Source organism: Hyperolius riggenbachi, chromosome 5 (genome assembly GCF_040937935.1).
Source record: "Hyperolius riggenbachi isolate aHypRig1 chromosome 5, aHypRig1.pri, whole genome shotgun sequence".
Lineage (NCBI taxonomy): Eukaryota > Metazoa > Chordata > Amphibia > Anura > Hyperoliidae > Hyperolius > Hyperolius riggenbachi.
In genome coordinates this window covers 269,437,716-269,457,610 of record NC_090650.1, presented here as the reverse complement: position 1 = coordinate 269,457,610, position 19,895 = coordinate 269,437,716, and the positions used below count along the sequence as shown (strand labels likewise).

Genomic DNA, 19,895 nt, shown 5'->3' with positions numbered 1-19,895 from the left:
TTGGTACTTTAGCTCATACATAGTGGTTCTGCCCAGTAACACGTGACTTCTGGGCCCAAATATCAGCCCTTATAAATTCAGTTTTGGAGAAATCCCTACCCCCTGATCCATTCCTTCTCTTGATTGGCCACAAACCTAAAGGCTGGAAATACCCCCAACACCGACTAGCTCAGCACATAGCCAAGGCTGCCAGAATACATTTAGCCAGACAATGGCTCCAACCAAACCTCTCCTTAGCTCAGACTAAAGAAATCATTAATGACATACTCGTTAATGAATGTCTCATCGCAATTATTAACGACTCTACTCTAGCATTTACTAATACGTGGCAGCTTTTGCTTTCTCTAGCTGAAACTCAAAACCTTAGAAACTCAGTGTTATCTATGTAGCCTCTTCTCATGAAAATCTAAGAATTGCATGGTTACTGTAAACCTTATCATCATACCTATGTAAGAATCTACTCTCTCTGAACCCATTTGTTTGGCATGTCATTTTTGTTCTAACCCTTTACATGCTTACCAATTTGTACTTGGTCCCACAGGGACAAAAAGTAATGCTTGTTATATATTTCTACTTGTTTTTAAAATTTCAACAAAACACTTTGAAACTAAAACCGTGATAGTGTTATGTTTTTTATTCATTATGAATGATGTCGGCCAGGAGATAATCAGCTTTGCTACACAGGTAAGTGCAAAACAGGTGTTAATGGGCAAATTGTGAGTGAGAACTTATCATAAACTACAGCTAGTTTCATCATTACTGCTCCTCTGTAATAGGGATGATTAACAATATGCAAACAATTTCTTCTTGCATTCCAATCTCATGTAAATTATATGCAGCTTTAAATTGTCCCTATAAGAATACAGTGGTTTGCAAAAGTATTCGCCCCCCCTTGAAGTTTTCCACATTTTGTCATATTACTGCCACAAACATGAATCAATTTTATTGGAATGCCACGTGAAAGACCATTACAAAGTGGTGTACACGTGAGAATTGGAACGAAAATCATACATTATTCCAAACATTTAAAAAAATAAATAAATGCAAATTGTGGTGTGCGTAATTATCCAGTCCCCTGAGTCAATACTTTGTAGAACCACATTTTGCTGCAATTACAGCTGCAAGTCTTTTACGGTATGTCTCTACCAGCTTTGCACATCTAGAGACTGAAACCCTTGCCCATTCTTCTTTGCAAAACAGCTCCATCTCAGTCAGATTAGATGGACAGCGTTTCTAAACAGCAGTTTTCAGATCTTGCCACAGATTCCTGATTGGATTTAGAACTGGACTTTGACTGGGCCATTCTAACACATGGATATGTTTTGTTTTAAACCATTCCATTGTTGCCCTGGCTTTATGTTTAGGGTCATTGTCCTGTTGGAAGGTGAACCTCCGCCCTAGTCTCAAGTCTTTTGCAGTCTCCAAGAGGTTTTCTTCCAAGATTCTCCTGTATTTGGCTCCATCCATCTTCCCATCAACTCTGACCAGCTTCCCTGTCCCTACTGAAGAGATGCACCCCCCGAGCATGATGCTGCCACCACCATATTTGACAGTGGGGATGGTATGTTCAGAGTGATGTGCAGTGTTAGTTTTCCGCCACACATAGCGTTTTGCATTTTGGGAAAAAAGTTCCATTTTGGTCTCATCTGACCAGAGCACCTTCTTCCACATGCTTGCTGTGTCCCCCACATGGCTTGTGGCAAACTGGCTTGTGGTCTGGCTATAATACTGTAAACATTAACTTCCACCAATGTGATGAATCACCAATGAGGAATCGCAGGTTAAACTGCCGATGTGTCACAAATATCTGACATTTTGTTGCAATGTGGTACAACTTGATAAAGGTTTGGAAACTCAGTCTTACCTTGAGCAAAAGTATAAATACCAACAAAAGCTACTACAGTGTCATGCACCTTTTTTGTAGTGGTTTTAAAAATAACACTGATTTAATCATATAACTGTGACAAAGTTCACAAGCTAAAGTCCCTATCAATTTGGAGCAAGTCAATTGACCTACTGGCACATTTTTGGTTCCTGGGACTAAAAGAAACAGAGATGAGTAAAGATGTGAGCTTGAAGAAAATATGCAAACTCCATGCAGAAATCCTTGCAAGTAAGGGTCCATTCACATTAGAAATTGCTAAACGCTAACGCAAACGCTGAACGATTTTCTGGCTTTTTTCTTAGCGATTTCCCAGCGATTTTTCACTGTATAGAAATCGTATTTACAGCGTTTTTACAGCGATTAGCATTTTGTGATTTCTAGTTCAATTTAGCCTGCAGATCATTTCAGCAAATCGCTTAGATGAGAACACTTCCATACACGTTAATTGTACACACGTTTTTCAAACCGCTAGTGATTTTCAGCAATGCTGAAATTGCTCTGAAAATGCACAAGTGTGAACGGGCCCTCAATGCTTGACGGAAAATTCACTCCCACATTTGTAAGCTCAAGAACATTCCTTCTGAATTTTTATTTCTCAAGTCTGGTTAGTGGGCATGCCATGTGCAGCACGACCGATACATTATAATATGCAAACAAACCTCACAGGGCAAGGTGACTGTAGGGGGAAAAGGGAGCTAAACTGCTGGTCAAGTTAAAGATCATATCTATGTAACTGGCCTACAATGGAAAACTGGTCACTCTCTGCTCCTATCTAACTTTCCTGTGTGACTGTCTTGGTAAATGTCCATTTGAATGAATATCGCTGTTGAATTAGATATTTCTCTTTAGCCAAGACGATTATTACTGTCTGCTGGAAAATGTTGATTTGATGAATAAAGCTGAGTTTATCAGGCCTTTTAGTCAAATGGAACCAGTCAAGCTTAGCCTGTTCTGCATAACTGCATATTATCATTTTCCCATAAAGTTTTAAAAATGTTTCAGCCCTAGTTTTGAAGGTGAACATATTTTATTACATTGTAATGCATATTTTACATTTACTTCTGTTACCTCTTAACCTCTTCCTTCCAAAATAGCGTAATTTACATTGTAGCTGCAGAAAGCCTTTGGACTTTCTTCCAAAGAGTTGTGAAAACAGCAAGATGTCAGATGTGGTGGAAGGTCAACGTCACCTATGATAAACACCTAGCAATATTCTTTCTCTTTCCATGCAGAATTTGTTATCCCTGCAGAATGTGTTATCTGTTTCCATGCAGAAAGTGTTATCCAAAAGCTGTCCTGAAATGAACAAAACCTACGGAGCACTGTTTTCATGTTAAAGAACATTTTACATTTTTATTAGAAATAACAATTAAAAACTACAGAGGCGCTTGGCCACAGTATACACCCTATTTTGCTGTCTCCAGTTAATTGCCTGATGAAGCGGGATTGTTACCTGCGAAACCCCTTGCATCGGAGAGATTGTAATAAACGTGATTTACAATAACGTTCCTTAGTCTTTTTTTCTTTGAGGAGATAAGTCCACCAAATGTCCCCCTTTTAAATGGATTTTAATCGCTTTTATTCTTGTTGACGCCTCTGTATACAAATTATAACCAATTAAAAAATAAAGAGGTTCAAAAAAATCCATTTTAGTCCACTACTTTTAGAACTGGGATCTTTAACAAATTTGAATGTTTTTCTTCCGAAAAAAATCACTTGTTATATTTTGTGGATTTGGTCATTACTTTTGGAGCATAAGAACAAATCATTTATCATGTTTATAAGTTTTAATTGTTACAATGTACCAGTATATCTTTATTGCTAGAAGGAGAAACGATTTTTTGCCATCCACTGTTCAAGTGTTAGAATTTTAGGTTAGTCATCAAGTTCCTAATCTTACCTTGCGTGTTAGTCTCCTCTTTATCTCTCGCTTTTCTTCTTGTTCTTCTTGTTCGTTGCGTGCTGCAAATCAGAGATTTTTGTACACATTTAGTGATGCCTATATACAATATATTGATTTGTGTGTGTTTTTGCATAAGTAAAATATAAACACGTTGCTAGGTGATTTGTTTCGAATACATTAACATTTTGTAGAGTGGAAGTGTACATTTCTCCATGTATATATATTCTTTTATAGTTTCGAGAACTTGTGCAGCGTATGGAAGAAAGTAACATGCTTTCAACTGACATGCACATTTTAATGTACAGAAAATGCACAGATTCGTATTTGGTGATAATTCAGTCTTAGTAACACCAGTCAGCATATCTGAGGTACTAAATGATGGGTTATACATGGTTGGCATGAACCATACATTTTGATTATGACCGCTGTACAGTATGACATTCCTATAGAGTATAGACCAAATGGATGACTTATTATATCTATCCATCTATATATATTTGTTTTTGTCTGCTCTCCGTCTCCTATGGCGTATTCTCATCAGTCTGCTTTCCCACACTGCACTGCATGACAAAGTGCAGTTAGCTTAACACTACAATATACACATTAATGGCACCTGCAAGATCACATATTTCTCTGGTGAGATCACCAAAATAATCCATATCCTAAGTGTTTATTGGTTTATAGTTTTCAGTCACTGTACGGTTAATGAACTCAAAAGCTCAAAATAACAGAGGGGGTCAGTCAGACTGGGATAACAGAGATGGTCAGAGTGGTCACTTCCTGCAACATATTTAGTATCAACAGAACTTTAAAAAAGCTGTCCCCTCAATGCTAAAATCCACGAAGAAAATGTATTTATCATGGTGATTTTTGCCTATTGCAGTTAAGCAGATAAATATCTCTTTGATATAAAGATTAAACGTTTTGTAACAAGGTTAGTCTGTGTATCTTTCAAGATAGAATTTTCAAAACAGCCTGACTGAAATCTCCCCCAATCTCCAGATTACACAAAACAGCTTGTATAAGAGAAAAAAATGTATTTTCTATCATTTAAAATAACACAGGTGGAAGTCTCATTAGAAATCTAAAACGTCTGGTTCTGCCACCTGTATTTTTCCTTCAGGGATGACTTTACTAACCTCTTGACTGATGACTTATCTTACATCTATTTCTTAGATCCAGATCCTGTACTTTTTTAGGCCAGCCAGCATCCACTGAGGGCTCACCTAAAGTAGATCCAACTATCCAAACCATTAACCTGCCCCAAGTGGCAGCATGCAGATTTGACCTGCTGGAAGCAGACTTTATCCTCAAAGGACAATTAAAGTGAGAAGGTTAAGGAGGCTGCCATAATTATTTTCTTTTAGACAATACCAGTTGTTTGGCTGTCCTGTTGATCATTCTGACATCAGTAGTATCTTAATCACACATCTGAAACAAACATGCAGCTAATCCTATCAGATTTTTGTCAGAAACACCTTATGCTTGTGCAGTGTTTTTGGCTACAAGTATAAAGTGCAGAGGATTAAAAGAACAGCCAGGCAATGTGCATTGTGAAAAAGGAAATAAACATGGCTGTCTCCATATCCCTCTCACTGTAGTTGTCCTTTAAATATAAATATAATACAATAATCTGCCTACTCTGTACCAGTACCTCATATACCTACTTCAGTATTTACAATTGTTCTAAAACTACCATTATACTTTAAGCACTCTCACTATTTTTGTCATGTTAATGAATACAGTGCTGTTTCTTAAGAAAAGTAGCCAAAGTATTCAAGAGCTTTTTCAGCTTAAAGCCAAACAATATCTCCAGCTGTTCTGGATCCAGAACTTCAATCAGGGAATCAGCTGAATAAAATCAGGGCTTTGTTTGAAAAGAAGATGGCAGAAACTTAAAGAGGAACTCCAGCCTAAACAAACATACTGTCATTAAGTTACATTAGTTATGTTAATTAAAATAGATAGGTGCTAGGCAACAAGAACAACATCAGCCATCCCATCATGCTTTGCACAGCATCAGGGGAAAAATGCCCAGGCAGTTTTCTTTGATGGGATGGGGCTTAGCTTCTTTATAGCTAAAAATAAGGCATTGGTAAGAAAAACAAAGTTCTGATGCTGTGAAACTGTTAAAGAAACACCAAGCCTTTGCAGTGCTGCTGAGTAGATTTTTAGTCTGGAGGTTCACTTCAAGCTTTTGAACTTTGAATGGCTCATGACTGTTCCTATCAATTTTACCTCGAGGCAGTGATGCTACCTGAGATTTTGGTGCCTAGTAGATATACCCTACTTCTTATTTTATTTGTCCCTTGCTTCGATTGCAAAGTGTTTACCAAACAAAGTGGAAAACCTTTGTTCACTCCACAGTAACGAAAAATGGTCCCAAATAGGGAAGACATTCCCACAGCATAGAAACTTCCATTCCGTAATGCCCAGTGTGACCTGCTCAGCTGGCCAGTAGAGATAAAGATTGTTGTAGTGACTGCATTTATGATCTTGCATTCCCATCAGGACTTGCCAGTTTGTGAAAGCCACTGTCCAGCTTACTTCAGGTTAGAGGTTGTGATGGGCGTTATAGGATAGAAGCGTATTATAGCTTGGTAAACCTATGCCATGGCAAATTTAAAGGGACTCCGAGCACCTCTCATGGGCATGCCTTTAAGCCAGACAACTTCCAACAAAGTCATGCTATGACCCCTCTGGAGGAGCCTCTTGCAATGGCCATGCGTGTCACTTCCTCTTCTTTCTTCATTCAGTGATGCACTTCTCTAACAGAGAAGACAGGGGTGACCCGGCAGTTATAACATAGCCAAGATGGCAGCCGTGATTTTTAAACTGAAATCGAACGAAAACTATTTGGTGTAGAACGGCGATTCAGGCATCAAATGAAAGAGGAGAGCACAAGCTACAGAAAGGTATGCATCTTTAAGTACTTTGTAGTACTGGTCGGAGTCTTAAAGGCATGCCCATAAGAGGTGCTCGGAGTCCCTTTAATCCCTAGTCCAAAGTAAAAGAGCAGACAGACATCAGAGTATACACAAAGTGCTGCAAGCTTACGTTTCAGGATATTTCTTTGTTCCAGCTCTTCAGCAGTTGGCCTTTGGCTCAATCGCCTGCGGAAGAAGATAGAAATCTTTTGAACCATTTTCTTTAAAATATATGAAGCCAAATGCAGTAACTAAATGTATTCAATGTCGATATTGCTCCAACTTTCGCGGCGGCAGCTACAGAAGAATTTACAAACAGAAAATGGCATTGCAACGTCCAGAGCAAATATTATCTGATGAAGAAAAAACCAAGGCAGGCTGTTAAGTCATCTGGAATTGAGCCACCAGAGCAGATATGTGAACACTGTTTTACACCATTTCCTTTCTCACCACACACATCCTGATTATCTTAAGTTCACTATGAAGTAAAATGGTTCAGAGCCAAACTGACTCAGAGATACAGAAAGTTTATGACAAAGACTCCTTTCCTGCAGCAAGTGCAAGGTGTTGGCTGACAACAAAGCCAGATAAACTGCTTAGGGCCTGAGCCCACTAATACAGTTGTGCACAGTTGTGTCCACTTTTCAGCAACACATTAACCTCTCTAGTGTTATGATTATTTCCAGATTTAAGGTCTAAAAGCCATAACATTTTTTCACAACCTTTTAGACCCTAAAAACAAAAAGAAAAACATACTACAGAGAGATCTGCAGCAGAGCCAGGCAGCGCTGAGGGGTGGATCAGGACTCCCTCTGACGTCAATGACGTTGGTGACATCATCGCACCCGTCACCATGGCGACAGGGAAAGCCCTAATGGAAATCCCGTTCAGAACGGGATTTCCTGATGGGCCTGCTCGCCGGAGGCGATCGGAGGGGGTGGGGGTAGCCGCTGCTCAGCGGCTGTCATGTAGCTAGCGCTAGGCTAGCTACATGATTTAAAAAAATAAATAAATAAAAAAATGGTGCTGCACTGCCTCCCTGGCAGATTTAATTGACCGCCAGGGAGGTTAATCACAATGAAATGATCTATATCTTTTTTTCACCACCAATTGAGCTTTTTGGGGTTGATATTTGTTTTCAGTAATTACTTTATTTTCTATGCATTTTAAAGGGAAAAACAAGGAAAAAATGAAAAAATACACTATTTCTCCAATTTCATCCCCTATAGCACAGGTGTTGAACTCCAGGCCTGGAGGGCCAGATCCATGCCAGTGTTTAGGATGGACTGAGAAAGAGAGGAATGTGTTCTACCTGATGGACCATACCTTTCCTGATTCAGACCCATCAATTTGAGCTGTATCAAAAATGTGTGAGGATCTCGGCCCTCGTAGTACCGGTTTGACATACCTACCCTATAGTTTTAAAATAAACACTGCAACTGTACATAAAACCCACACATTTTATCTGCCTATTTGTCCTGGTTATCACAAGATTTTAATTATGTCCCTAGTACAAAGTGTGGTGACAACATAGTATTTGGAAATATATGTGTATTTTTTTCATTGGTGTTTTTTTTTTTCACTATTTTCACGCGCACAGCGGCAACAGCACTGTCTGACTTTTTAAAAACGTCCTGGAGCTATTAAGAGGCTCTAGCAGGACGTTTTTATAAGTCAGGTTGTCATTAAGTGGTTAAGGAAGATTCCATCGACACCAGTTGATGATCTAATATTTTTGGAATGGAATGTTAATTTCTGGACTGTCACTGAAGTGATGAATTATGACATGAGGTGATCCGTTATTGCTCTGCTTTCCTGAATAAGCTTGAATATGTAACGAGACAAATGAGGCTAGCTGTAGAAAGGGGAGTGAAGCTACCTTGTGAGTTTAGTGCCAATTTGTTGCCGGAGTTCCAGCCTCTCTTCATCAGTCTGCACGGGGAGAATGTTCTTCTCTTCTAACTCTCTCTTGGAGGGTCTGTTACTTAACTTTATCGCCAACGAATCCTTCCTGAGAACCTTTAATGCCAAGGAATCTTGGATGATGAAAAGAGAAAAGCAGTATAATTAGCTGCAGTATTGCACATGGCAGAAGTCTTTTTGCATCATAAACTGTACATATGAAGTGTATGTGTGTCCCGCTTCCACACTATTAAAATCCCCCCCAAATTTTTTACCCTGGGATTGGTTAGCTCCAGAAAGGCTGCAAATCCTTAAATCTGTCTTCCTGCTCCCAGACCACCCACTAGCAAGGGGGCCACCCCAGTCCTGTCCAGTACAGATTGTCCTTCAAAGAAGAGTGCTTCTGTATCAATAAGTATTGGGAGTTCCTCACTTACGTGTAGCTCTGTGAACCATTTCCACAGAAGCTACCACTACAAGGTCAACTTTACATTAATTATGTATGTAATAAATTGCTTCTGATCATAAATGGTAATTGAGCATCATAATATCCAATAACTTATTCAAACTAACAGGAAAATAAATCATTGCTCTACCTCCCTTTATCCTTAGTGCTATGTGCTGTAGTGAAGGGTGCTGGATCAGAAGCCACTCCAACCAATACGAACACCAGGGATACACACTCCTCCAATTATAGATAAAACATAGGTTCCTTTATTATAAATCCATCCAAACAGCACAGTGATTATGGCATGATAGCATAGCAAAGATCTGATGACTTTTCAACCCTGCTGGGTCCTTAATAGTAGCCCAAGCAAAGGACCCAGCAGGGTCAGAAACACCTCAGCTATGCTGTCATGCTGTTTGTACAGATGTATAATAAAGAGACGTAAGTTTTATCAAGCATTGGAACAGGACATTTTGGTTACATTTTTTGTGAAAAATCGGTTAACGTTGGGTTATCAGAAAAATTGGTTATGGTGTAAATAGCTGTGTCAGTAGCGTGAACCCTCTCAGCAAAAAAGCTAGACCATCAATGACAAGTAAAAAGTGTTAAAGATTTGTTTTACAGGATATTGCAAGTACCAAATATTGGGGTTGATGCACAAAATTACACTGGGTATCTGGGTATATTCACTAATAGGGGGTAACATTTATGTGCACAGACAGCGCATGTAAATTCTGCTGGACATTATGCCAACTCTGTAATGTAGATTACATAGTTTGCGTAATGTTTGTTATGCACACAAAGAATACACTGCTTGTGTAAGATGATACGCAAATAACATAACACATATTATACAAGCAACACAAATGTTGTGTATAGGATGCGAGTTACAGTAACCTATGCTATATAGTTTGCATTACGTTTGGTAAAATTTACACCTGCTGTCTGCGCACATACATTGTACTGCCAATTAATAAATACAACGTGATATGGGATACCCACAGTAGTTTCATGAACCAATCTCAATAATTGGTACCTGTGCAGATATCATCCTATCCTATAAAACCCGTTTCTCTGCGTCCCCTCCTATGTGTGTGTGTCCATGCTTTTACGCTACTGCACAGCACACTTGCAGCAGTTAGAATAGGAGGAGGACAGGGCCCAGGGGGCGGGCATGTGCGCAGGTGTGTGCAAGCGGCTGATGAGGGAGAGAGGCAGTGCCGGGGGTCATTCCAATTTTGTCACAGACAGGACCAGATATGGACCTGAAAACAGTACAAATACTGTACACCTCATACAGAGAACATTACTAACTACTAGACTCAGCTGGCTAGAATTCCATAAAACAATATAATTTAGGCATACTTGTATATAATGAGCTGTCATCATCTTCATCATCGTCATCTTCCTCATCTTCATCATCATCATCATCGTCTCTGGAGTAGAGGCAGGAGGAGTCTTCATAGCTTGATTCATGAGGCATGTTTTCCTTGTCATCTTCACATTCAATTACAACAGTTGGCACTTGTCTCATGTCAGAATATCCTCCGAGTCCTGGTTTGGACATACCGTCTCCTCCATGCAAACCCGAGCTTAAACAAAAAACAAAAGTCTCTTAGTGTTTTGTTCTGTGCACGTGTATAATACAAAATTATATGGCATGTTAATAGTGAGGAAAAAAAACTCTATTGTATCTGCCTTTTGACAGCAATAATGTATGTATACAGGTGCAAGACCATCCAGAAATGAATAACCAGTATAAAGTCCTACCGTGTTAAAGTGAGCCAGTGAGCTTCATAAGAAAAATGTGTCACCCAATCCCTGCATAGTAACACCAGTAGTTATTAACTTCATTAATATTAGAGACATGCTCAAACTATGAGATTGTGCTTAACAATATGCCACATTTTACATTAATGGGCGTAGCAATCACCCCTGCAGGGGGGCCCAGGGGCTTTGGGGGGACCTCCTCCTCCCCTCCCCCTCAACCGGGAGTGCAGCCAATTAGCAAAAAAAACTCCCTATTTGCTCAAATAACCCTGACACTTCCTCCCGCCATGCAGAGTAGCGAGTAGCGGAAGCATCTGTAATTTGTTCCTATTTCCAGATGCTGCCTCACAGCGGAACACTATCTGCTGCCAGTCGCCGGCTCCCGATCACGCGACTCTCACAGGGTTCAGGGACCGAGGAGGCCCCATGCTATCATTTTTGCAGTCTAATTACGCCCCTGTTTAAATTGATATATATTTTATGCTTCAGAACCGTAAAGTATATGAGAGGAAAAAAAACAAGCCTGCACATTCATAAAGTAAAAAAGAAGTTCATATTAATTAGTTAACGTACGTCACATTGTAGCGCAAATACAAAATACTATGATTAAAGGAAAAGGCTCACTTTATCATAGTTTTGCTTGAAAATGTCTGTATCTAGCCTAGGCGGATAGAAAGGAAATGCTTTACCACAGAAATCTGTGAAGGCTGTGTAATGTAAGCCTTCAGGCAGCACCGTCCTCGCTTTGATCTGTATATTGGAAAGCTCTGTGATCATATTTCATTTCCAGAAAGCACTCACTCCATTAGTTTAGGCTACATCCAGTAGCAGACACATCTCATCCAGTAAAGGAAAGCCTTTGCATAAATGTAACACTTTAAATTTGTACTGCAGTATGTCCTAGCTTCGTCACATGATGTATCATATTCTTATTATTTTAAGGGGTTATATTTAGACTGAATTGTGTGCAGCAGCCATATCAGTGTGATGCAAAATCTGCTTATTCAGCTCCCAAGAAAAATAAATAATTGGGTTTTATGTTTTTCAGCACTCTTTGGATATCAGGGTTATTTGCATGGCCAGATACAAGTGTTTTTGTGTCTTTCTACTTTTCGGGAGCACCGCAGGGTGCATTAGACTGTAGTTGGGTTGGGGTGCCTCATTCGAATATATAAGCACTGAGTTTGGCCCGGTTCACACTTGCGTTCCAGGTCCGGTTTCCCCGGACCCGGAATGCACCGTATACTGTACAAACGGACCCGGATGTGAATGGATACAATGTTATTCAATGTATCCATTCACACCCGCCCGTCTGTCAGGATACGGATCCGATCTGCGGTCCGGGCTGCGTTCAGGAATTTTCCAACATGCAGCATTTTTCCTGAACTCAGGCTCCGGCCGCCGCACCTGACCCGGAACCTAACCATTTACCCCGCACCATAGGAAGTCATAAGAAAGGGAAGTTTCTCATCACACTGGCAATAGGAACGGGTGCTTACGCCACCCGTCCTTTGTCACATGGGGGGTCCAGGCATGGACAGATGGGGAGGGAGACGGCAGCGCTGACAGGACAACAGCCCAGGTATGTTTGTTATTGTATCGTGGGCTGTTGTCCTGTACTGTGTGCACTGTGTGCGCTGTGCCCCCCCCCCCCCCCTCCCTGTCTGTGCTGCCTCGCCTGTTTAAAGTACAGTATTGGCAAGCCGGAAGTGTTACTTTCCGGATGCCGAACTGATACTTTTTTGACCGCAACCTGACCGGATCCTGAGGGATCCGTATGGCCCCAGTACGGGACCCGGACCCCCCCGGACCCGGACGTATGGCCCGGTGTCACACAAAACGCAAGTGTGAACCGGGCCTTTAACCCTTGAAATGACAAAGAAAAAGTGAACATAGGCCAGTTCTGTCTGTACACAGCAATTTTACTTCTGTTTAGGCAGGGGACACACTTGTCTTCCAGTTTCCTGCGCCGTTTTTCTGCATACATTTTATGCACACCATGTTTGAAAAATGTGTGTGCTTTTTCACAGCAGCAAATGGAACTGATAGAAAAAACGCACACAATGTGCAGAATTATGCTGCAAAATGTCAGGTTTTTTTTCTGCGCACGAAAAACGCATTCAAGTGTTAACTAGCCCATTGATTAACATGAGTCTCAGTGTAATTCAGTGTGTCCCCTGCCTTTAATGAATCAGCCCCTGTCACATAGGTAAGTTCAGGTAAGCTTACATGCTCGAATAGTATGGATACAATATTTCACTAATAGTTCTTTATTTAGCACATTGAACAATTTATGTCACTGTGACCTCAGTGGAACTCAGTCTGTTAGGCCCCTTTTACACTATTGCTCTCAGTTATAACGGAAAGAAAACTGATTTTCAAAGTAATACCCATGTTTTCATATGGCACAGTTCACACGTAATGCGTTTTAACTGAAAGAAAACTGATTTTCAAAGTAATGCCCATGTTTTCATATGGCACAGTTCACACGTAATGCGTTTTAACTGAAATCTTCTTCCCAATGCACTGCTATGGAAAAAATGTGTACCAACACGCACTAACGTGTACTAACGTACACTAACGCAAACCAACTAATTAAGTGTAAACGGGGCCTTGCATCATTGTAGTCTAATGTTCCAATTATAATCTCTAGTGGAAATCATTTTAACTATAGGATGTGGAAGGAAACTGGAGTGCTAAGAGGAAACACAAACGTGGGAAGAACATACAAACTCCATGCTGAGAGTGTCCTGAGCCAGATTTGGACTAGGACAGTGGTCGTGTGTGCAATGTATATTCCGTTCCTGGTATAAACACTGTTAAAATTGCTGTCTGCCATCTGCTGTTTTTCCTGTGTCAGAACTATGTACTTGGTAAAATCATGTGCATTCTCATTGTCTCTCTGCACAAGGATCTCACCTTGCTATTTGAAGTAGCAAGTCAGAGAAATAGTGATGATCAGAAAAGTGATGAGGTTATGTCCTTTCAAAAGAGTCAAACTGTTGTAAACAGTAGTTGTCTGTATTACCAGAACAGGTCCAGGTTTAGTGTACTAATTTATGCACAGAGTTTTCATCAAGGGTAAGCAAGACATCCCTGTATTCAATGTGCTGCTTATGCAAGCAGCGCATAGCAATATTACCGATCCTTACGTCAGCAGAGTAACGTGCGTTGCGTAATTAGCGCAAATTGTGATACATGGTTAATGTGAGCATTGCTATGGTAACGCACGTTATGATACTTGAGTAATGTGCATTGCCATAGCATCATTCCTGTAACTGATGTACCCTGATTTGCACTAATTGCGCAATGTGTAGTACTCTGCTGGAGTTAGTACCAGTAATATTGCCATGCGCACAACAATATTACCGGTGGTTTGGGCATCAGGGTCATTGTGTTTAAATGTTTTCCTTGAAATGTATTTGAATACTTTTTGTATACTGTAAAAAAAAAAGTATTTAACACTTTACTGATCACTGAAAATGCCTCAGACAAATGTGAACAGACCTCCTAATATGGAGATTGTCTGCATTTGAGATCGTTTCAAAATATGGCTCTATCATAAATTGAAGCATAATTATATCAGAACAATCCATTTTAACTTATACTTCAAATACACCAATCCCTGGAGTTTCCCAATGGTAAATGGCTACAGACACTTACCTTTCCCACAACAGCACTCTTCTAATAACGGCATAATTGCTCAATACAGCTCAGTGACAGTAGTGCTGCCAAACATTCTGCCTAAACAGTGGAAGATGAATGGGGATGATTCCAGCGAGAGGCACATGATTCATATATGTTTACACATCACAGAATCACAGTGGTAATCTCCAGCCTGTTATTGCAGAAAAGTGCATGCATTCCTGGCCGCAATCCATTGGCAACAACAAAGCTAGACAGACGCACTATTATAGGTTTGGGCCATCTGAGACAATAACAGATTTGTGCCATATAGCTGTGATAAATGAGATGGAAAGCTTCCATTTCATTTATAACCCAGGGACAGTATGCTGGGATGTACATCTGGCTCGCTATGCATTATAATGCCTCAAAAAAGCATCACAGCGTTCAGCAAGTGCTGGGATTTCTATACTATTATCAATTGCTGTAGCAGTTTGTGTAATGATTATCATTATTACACATTGGGCTGAATACTGGCTGCACTGCCACTCTGCAGAAACTCTATGGCCTCATGTATAAATATGGGTTCTTGTGTCAAACAGAAACCTGCGTCTGCCTTCCTTCCAGGTCTCTCACGCATTATTGGGGAAGGAGAGCGTATGATTGGTTGGGATGAGAAGTAAGGGCCAGTGCACACCAAAAAGCATTAGCGTAAAAGCAAACGCTTAACACTTTTTGAAGTGATTTTTTAAGGGGATTCTAGGCATGTGCCTAGTGATTTTCTAATCATGCCTAGCGATTTTTGGAGCGTTTTGGTGTAGTGTTTTTTATATTTTGTTACAGTAGAACTGTAACTGAACAGTGTATGTAACAAAAACGTGTGGAAAATTGCTCTGATCGAGCACTTTTCAGATCGATTTTCCACTATCCTATACTTAACATTGAGCCTAAATCGCCTCAAAAATCAGCAAAAGTACTGCAGGACCCGCGTTTGCGTTTGGGGAAAAAAAAAAGTCGCTCTGGTGTGCTCCATCCCATTAAAATACATTAGCCAAGTACTTTTCAAAGCGCAAGCGTTTTTAAAAACCCTCAGAATTGCTCTTGGTGTGCACCAGCCCTCAGAGCAGTTTATGTATCACTTTATGCAGGTGCATGTTAATACATTGTTTAGTAATGGAACGCCAATCAAAGCTAGTTTTCTTTGCATAGCATGTGGGCCTTCTGGAACCTCTCTCAGGCAGTTACTGCTCTCCACAGTACATCTGCTCTCTGCTTCATTCCTTCGGTCTTCAGATCACAGCTAAATAAAAGAGCAGATTCAGCTGAATTCCTGTTCCTTCACATAGTCCAGCAAGGCATGCTAAGGCTGTGAATTAGGAATTGGTCAGCAGCATTTGCCAAAGGCTTTTATAACAGAAGTGCTGACATGATCCAATCATATCTGATTCACCAATGCAACACCCTGGCAAAGCAACAAATGGATAGAAGACAGGCTGATTGCTTTATCATTCACTTGCAGAAATTGGAGTAGAGTGTTTATGATGGAAAGTCAGAATACAAAATGCCTTGTTACACAAGGTTGCTCTTGACCTTTCCACTAAGGGCCCTTTCACACCAGAGGGCTTTTTCGGCGTTTTAACGCCACGGCCGAAGTTGGCGTTTTCCTAGGTAAAAGAAAGTCCATAGACTTTCATTTTACCATTCACACTAAACGCCGCGTTTTGGAGCGTTGCGTTTCAACGCTCCCAGGCGCTTTTTCTGGGCCTACCGCGGCGTTTCTCATTACAATTGATTGTAATGTATAGGCGTTAAAACGCCTTCAAAACGCCTTGAAAACGCCTGCAGCCAAAACGCCGCGTTTTAGCCTTTCACCGCTGCCTGTAGTGTGAAAGAGCCCTAAGAAAAGAAGCATCGTCAGTCACTGGATAAAAATGTCAGATATTTTAAGGCCAGTACATGTGAAGTACTCAGGGCTTTATGCAAGAAAGTACCTTAAAGAGACTCTGTAACATGAAAAAGATCCCCTGGGGGGTACTCACCTCGGGTGGGGGAAGCCTCCGGATCCTAATGAGGCTTCCCACGCCGTCCTCTGTCCCACGGGGGTCTCGCTGCAGCCCTCTGAACAGCCGGCGACAGGCCCGACTGTAATTTCAATATTTACCTTTGCTGGCTCCAGCGGGGGCGCTGTGGCTGCTTTCCTCTCCGAACTACACGAAAATACCCGATCTCAGTCGGGTCCGCTCTACTGCGCAGGCGCCGGAAACTTGCGCCTGCGCAGTAGAGCAGACCCGACAGCGATCGGGTATTTCCAGGTAGTTCGGAGCCGACAGCCGTCAGAGCGCCTGCGCAGGAGCCAGGAAGGTAAATATTACGCCACGGCTGCACGGAGGGCTGCAGCGAGACCCCCGTGGGACAGAGGACGGCGTGGGAAGCCTCATTAGGATCCGGAGGCTTCCCCCACCCGAGGTGAGTACCCCCCAGGGGATTTTTTGAGGTTACAGATCCTCTAAACTCTTGTTTTTCCAGCTGTATACAAGCAGTTTGTTCTTCTATAATCAGAAGTTCTTCAGTTAAGATGACCAAATAAACCTGCAACTTCCTGCGGCACAGACTTCCATTGCTGTAGGGGGCAGTCTTCTAATAAAGCTTGGTCTGAGTTTCACTTCCTTGCATTCTGAACAGAATGATGATGATGATACAAGCCAAGCAGCAGGCCTGCGTGTGTATGCATGTGTGTGTGTGTGTGTGTGTGTGTGTGTGTGTGTGTGTGTGTGTGTGTGTGTGTGTGTTTGTGTGCGCAAGCGCCTGATTATCTTGTTGATGCTAGGTTTCTAAAGGCCCCTTAATCACAAGAGGTTCTTTGCAAAAGGAGGTCCCCAGTTCAAACATATTCAAACTCTAAAACCATACCTATGACGTAAAATCCAAATTCCAAAATTTACATTTACTGACACCTCTATAGGAAACAATGTGAAGGAGTATAAGCAGCCATGCACCCTTGCTCCAATACAGTAACAAGTTAGGGAGAGTGATTGGTAATATAAGCCACAAGGACCCTAAAGGCACTACAGGAGGTCACACAGTCCTGCCTCTAAAAGACCACAAAGACCAGGTCAGAAAAGAGTGAATCATATCACTGTGGGATTTGTATACCTACTTTGCTGAGTATTGGGTTTTTATCAGGAAAGAGCTTTGTTTAATTAGTAGGAAGGAAGGTAGACGTGGATAGACAACAGCGTAAAAATTCCAGATATATGCTTTAAGTTCATATTCTGACATTTTATTACCAATCCACACGGCCTTAAGTGTATCTGTAATGATCTGCTCTGCTGTCTGCACAGGCAGACAGCTTTTTGACCATTTTTAGGTCTGAATGCTGCAGGCCTCTGGAAAAGAGACCTGTCTTCACTCTGTGAGTTGCAGAGCAGCTCTTCTGGTGAGGAATTTGCATCCACTTGTCATGCAAATTGCTTGGCTGCTTCCTTTGATGGCTTGCAGTATAAATACCATTTCTTCCCAGAATTCCTTGCTGGTCGTGATGGTTTGTTCCTGCTAACTTGCCTGGAAGTCTCAGCCCTCTGCTCATAGTAGGCTATTATTGCTAGCTTAGAGTAGTTACACTTTGGGAGTGCTCCTAGCATTCCTTCTAGCATAGTCAGGTTGTATTATCTGTTTGCCTTGTACTGTCTCTCTGTTGCGATTGTCTTGTCATCAACGGCGGTCGACAGGAAATCGTTCTGTCTGTTTGGATCGCATTCGCCCTGGTAGTGGCGGTGGTTCCTTCTGTATTCTGCCGTAGGGATGCAAGCCAGAGCAGCAGTTGCTACTGGTAGCCCCATCTGTCTGTCTGTCTGGATCTCATTCACCCTAGCGGTAGTGACGGTGGTTCCTTCTGTACACTGTCTGGGAGTGTAGGCCAGAGCTGCGGTTGCTACTGGTTACTTCTTCTGTCTGTCTTGTCTGGAACGAAACGCTTGCTGTAGGCTTGGGGAGGTTATCGTTTAGCAAGCGTTCGCGTTCTCTATTCGTTTTCGTGTTACATTGGTTAGTTAGGGTTGGCGTGCTTTGTCTCTGTTGCGCTTTTCGTGCGGAGACCGCGCCATTAGCGTGCTTTGTCACTCTTGCGCTTTTCGCGCGGCGACCGCGCTTAGCGAGTGCGTTTGTTATTTTCCTTGGCGTTCTGATCATTGTTATTTGCTGTGTCTTTCTTGCTACACTCGTGCTCTGTCTTCCTCAGTCTTGTGTCACTATTGGCAATTGCCACTCTTGCGATTGCGTTCCCACTTGGTTTCCGCTGTTGTGTGTTCAGTCGCCGGGTGGTGACTAGATTGGTGGACACACATATATTCTGTCTCTGTGCTCACTTTCTCTCTACAGGTGCATTGCACCCAAGCTGGGTACTGTCATTTTTATATGCTTGTGGAGGATTTCTGCAGTGTGCGCTGACCATGTAAATAATTCCCCAATCGTTACAGTATGACCAGCCAAACTGAAATTCCCAGTGTAGAGGGAATTTCCGATTTGTATGTTTTTGTCAAATATGGTTCTTATACCTTTAAGAGCTTTAAAAGACTTGACACTGAAATCAAAGAGGACTTCCTTTCTGAATGTGTAAGATTTTTTCTGAATCCTACCTTTCAAATTACTGATCCGTCCACGTCAGCTCTCCAATTCGCTTATACTCTATTGCAAGGAGATCTGTTTGTGTGGGCTTATGAGATTTTGAAAAGCAATTCCTGGAATGATAATCTTTATCAGTTTCTTACATTGATTTTTTCCCCACTGGTTTAAACTGCCTTGTTTACCACCAATTTTTGATGAGTATGTATCTGCTAAACAGTCAGCTGTTCTATCCCTTCCATGCAAAACCATTCAGTATATTAAAGGAGTAAGTAAATTTATGCATGTTCCTGATCCCAACCCGTATGGGTGTTACCTTGATACAGGGTTGTTTGAGCCTCCATTTGCTCCGTGGGAGATTGGGGCTTTGATTGAGGAGTTTGAGTTTGATTGGAAGGCGTTTTGCGATTTTTACATCACAGAAAGCGAAGAGATTCTTGATGCTTGTGTAAATTCTGTGTACACTTTGATTGGATCTGATGAGTGTGACGAATGTTTTGTGAATCCGCTGATTTGTGTGTGGCAGACGATTTTGGATGAATTGCACACACACCAACCAATTGACTCCAATAAAATGACACCGTTATCAGATGAATGTTCCTGCCTTTCTGGGGTAAAGCAAGTGAGTTTAGACACTGTGTGACCTGAAATGAATGGGTGTACCACTGTTGTTGACACCTGTGTGAATTCTGAAAGATTCTCTTATGCTTGTGTGGAGTTTGAATCTGTGCGATCTGATGCCTGTTTCTCAGGTGTTCCTGCAGATTGTGATCGGTGTGAATGTGTCAGTTTTGTCAAAGATATGTGGGATCCCTT

General features: G+C 41.4%; 1 protein-coding gene across 9 annotated transcripts in view; it reads right to left on the bottom strand.

Annotated features, from left to right (window-relative positions):
* PHACTR1 (phosphatase and actin regulator 1) overlaps positions 1-19,895 on the bottom strand; it is a 455,927-nt gene that overhangs the window by 8,662 nt on the left and 427,370 nt on the right. For all 9 annotated transcript variants that reach the window (XM_068236910.1, XM_068236906.1, XM_068236908.1 and 6 more), the window contains 4 exons: positions 10,431-10,657; positions 8,595-8,751; positions 6,846-6,901; positions 3,786-3,847 (listed from right to left, as the gene is read on the bottom strand). In XM_068236910.1, coding sequence (XP_068093011.1) covers positions 3,786-3,847; positions 6,846-6,901; positions 8,595-8,751; positions 10,431-10,657 — 502 coding nt within the window. The remainder of the gene's footprint in view (positions 1-3,785; positions 3,848-6,845; positions 6,902-8,594; positions 8,752-10,430; positions 10,658-19,895) is intronic.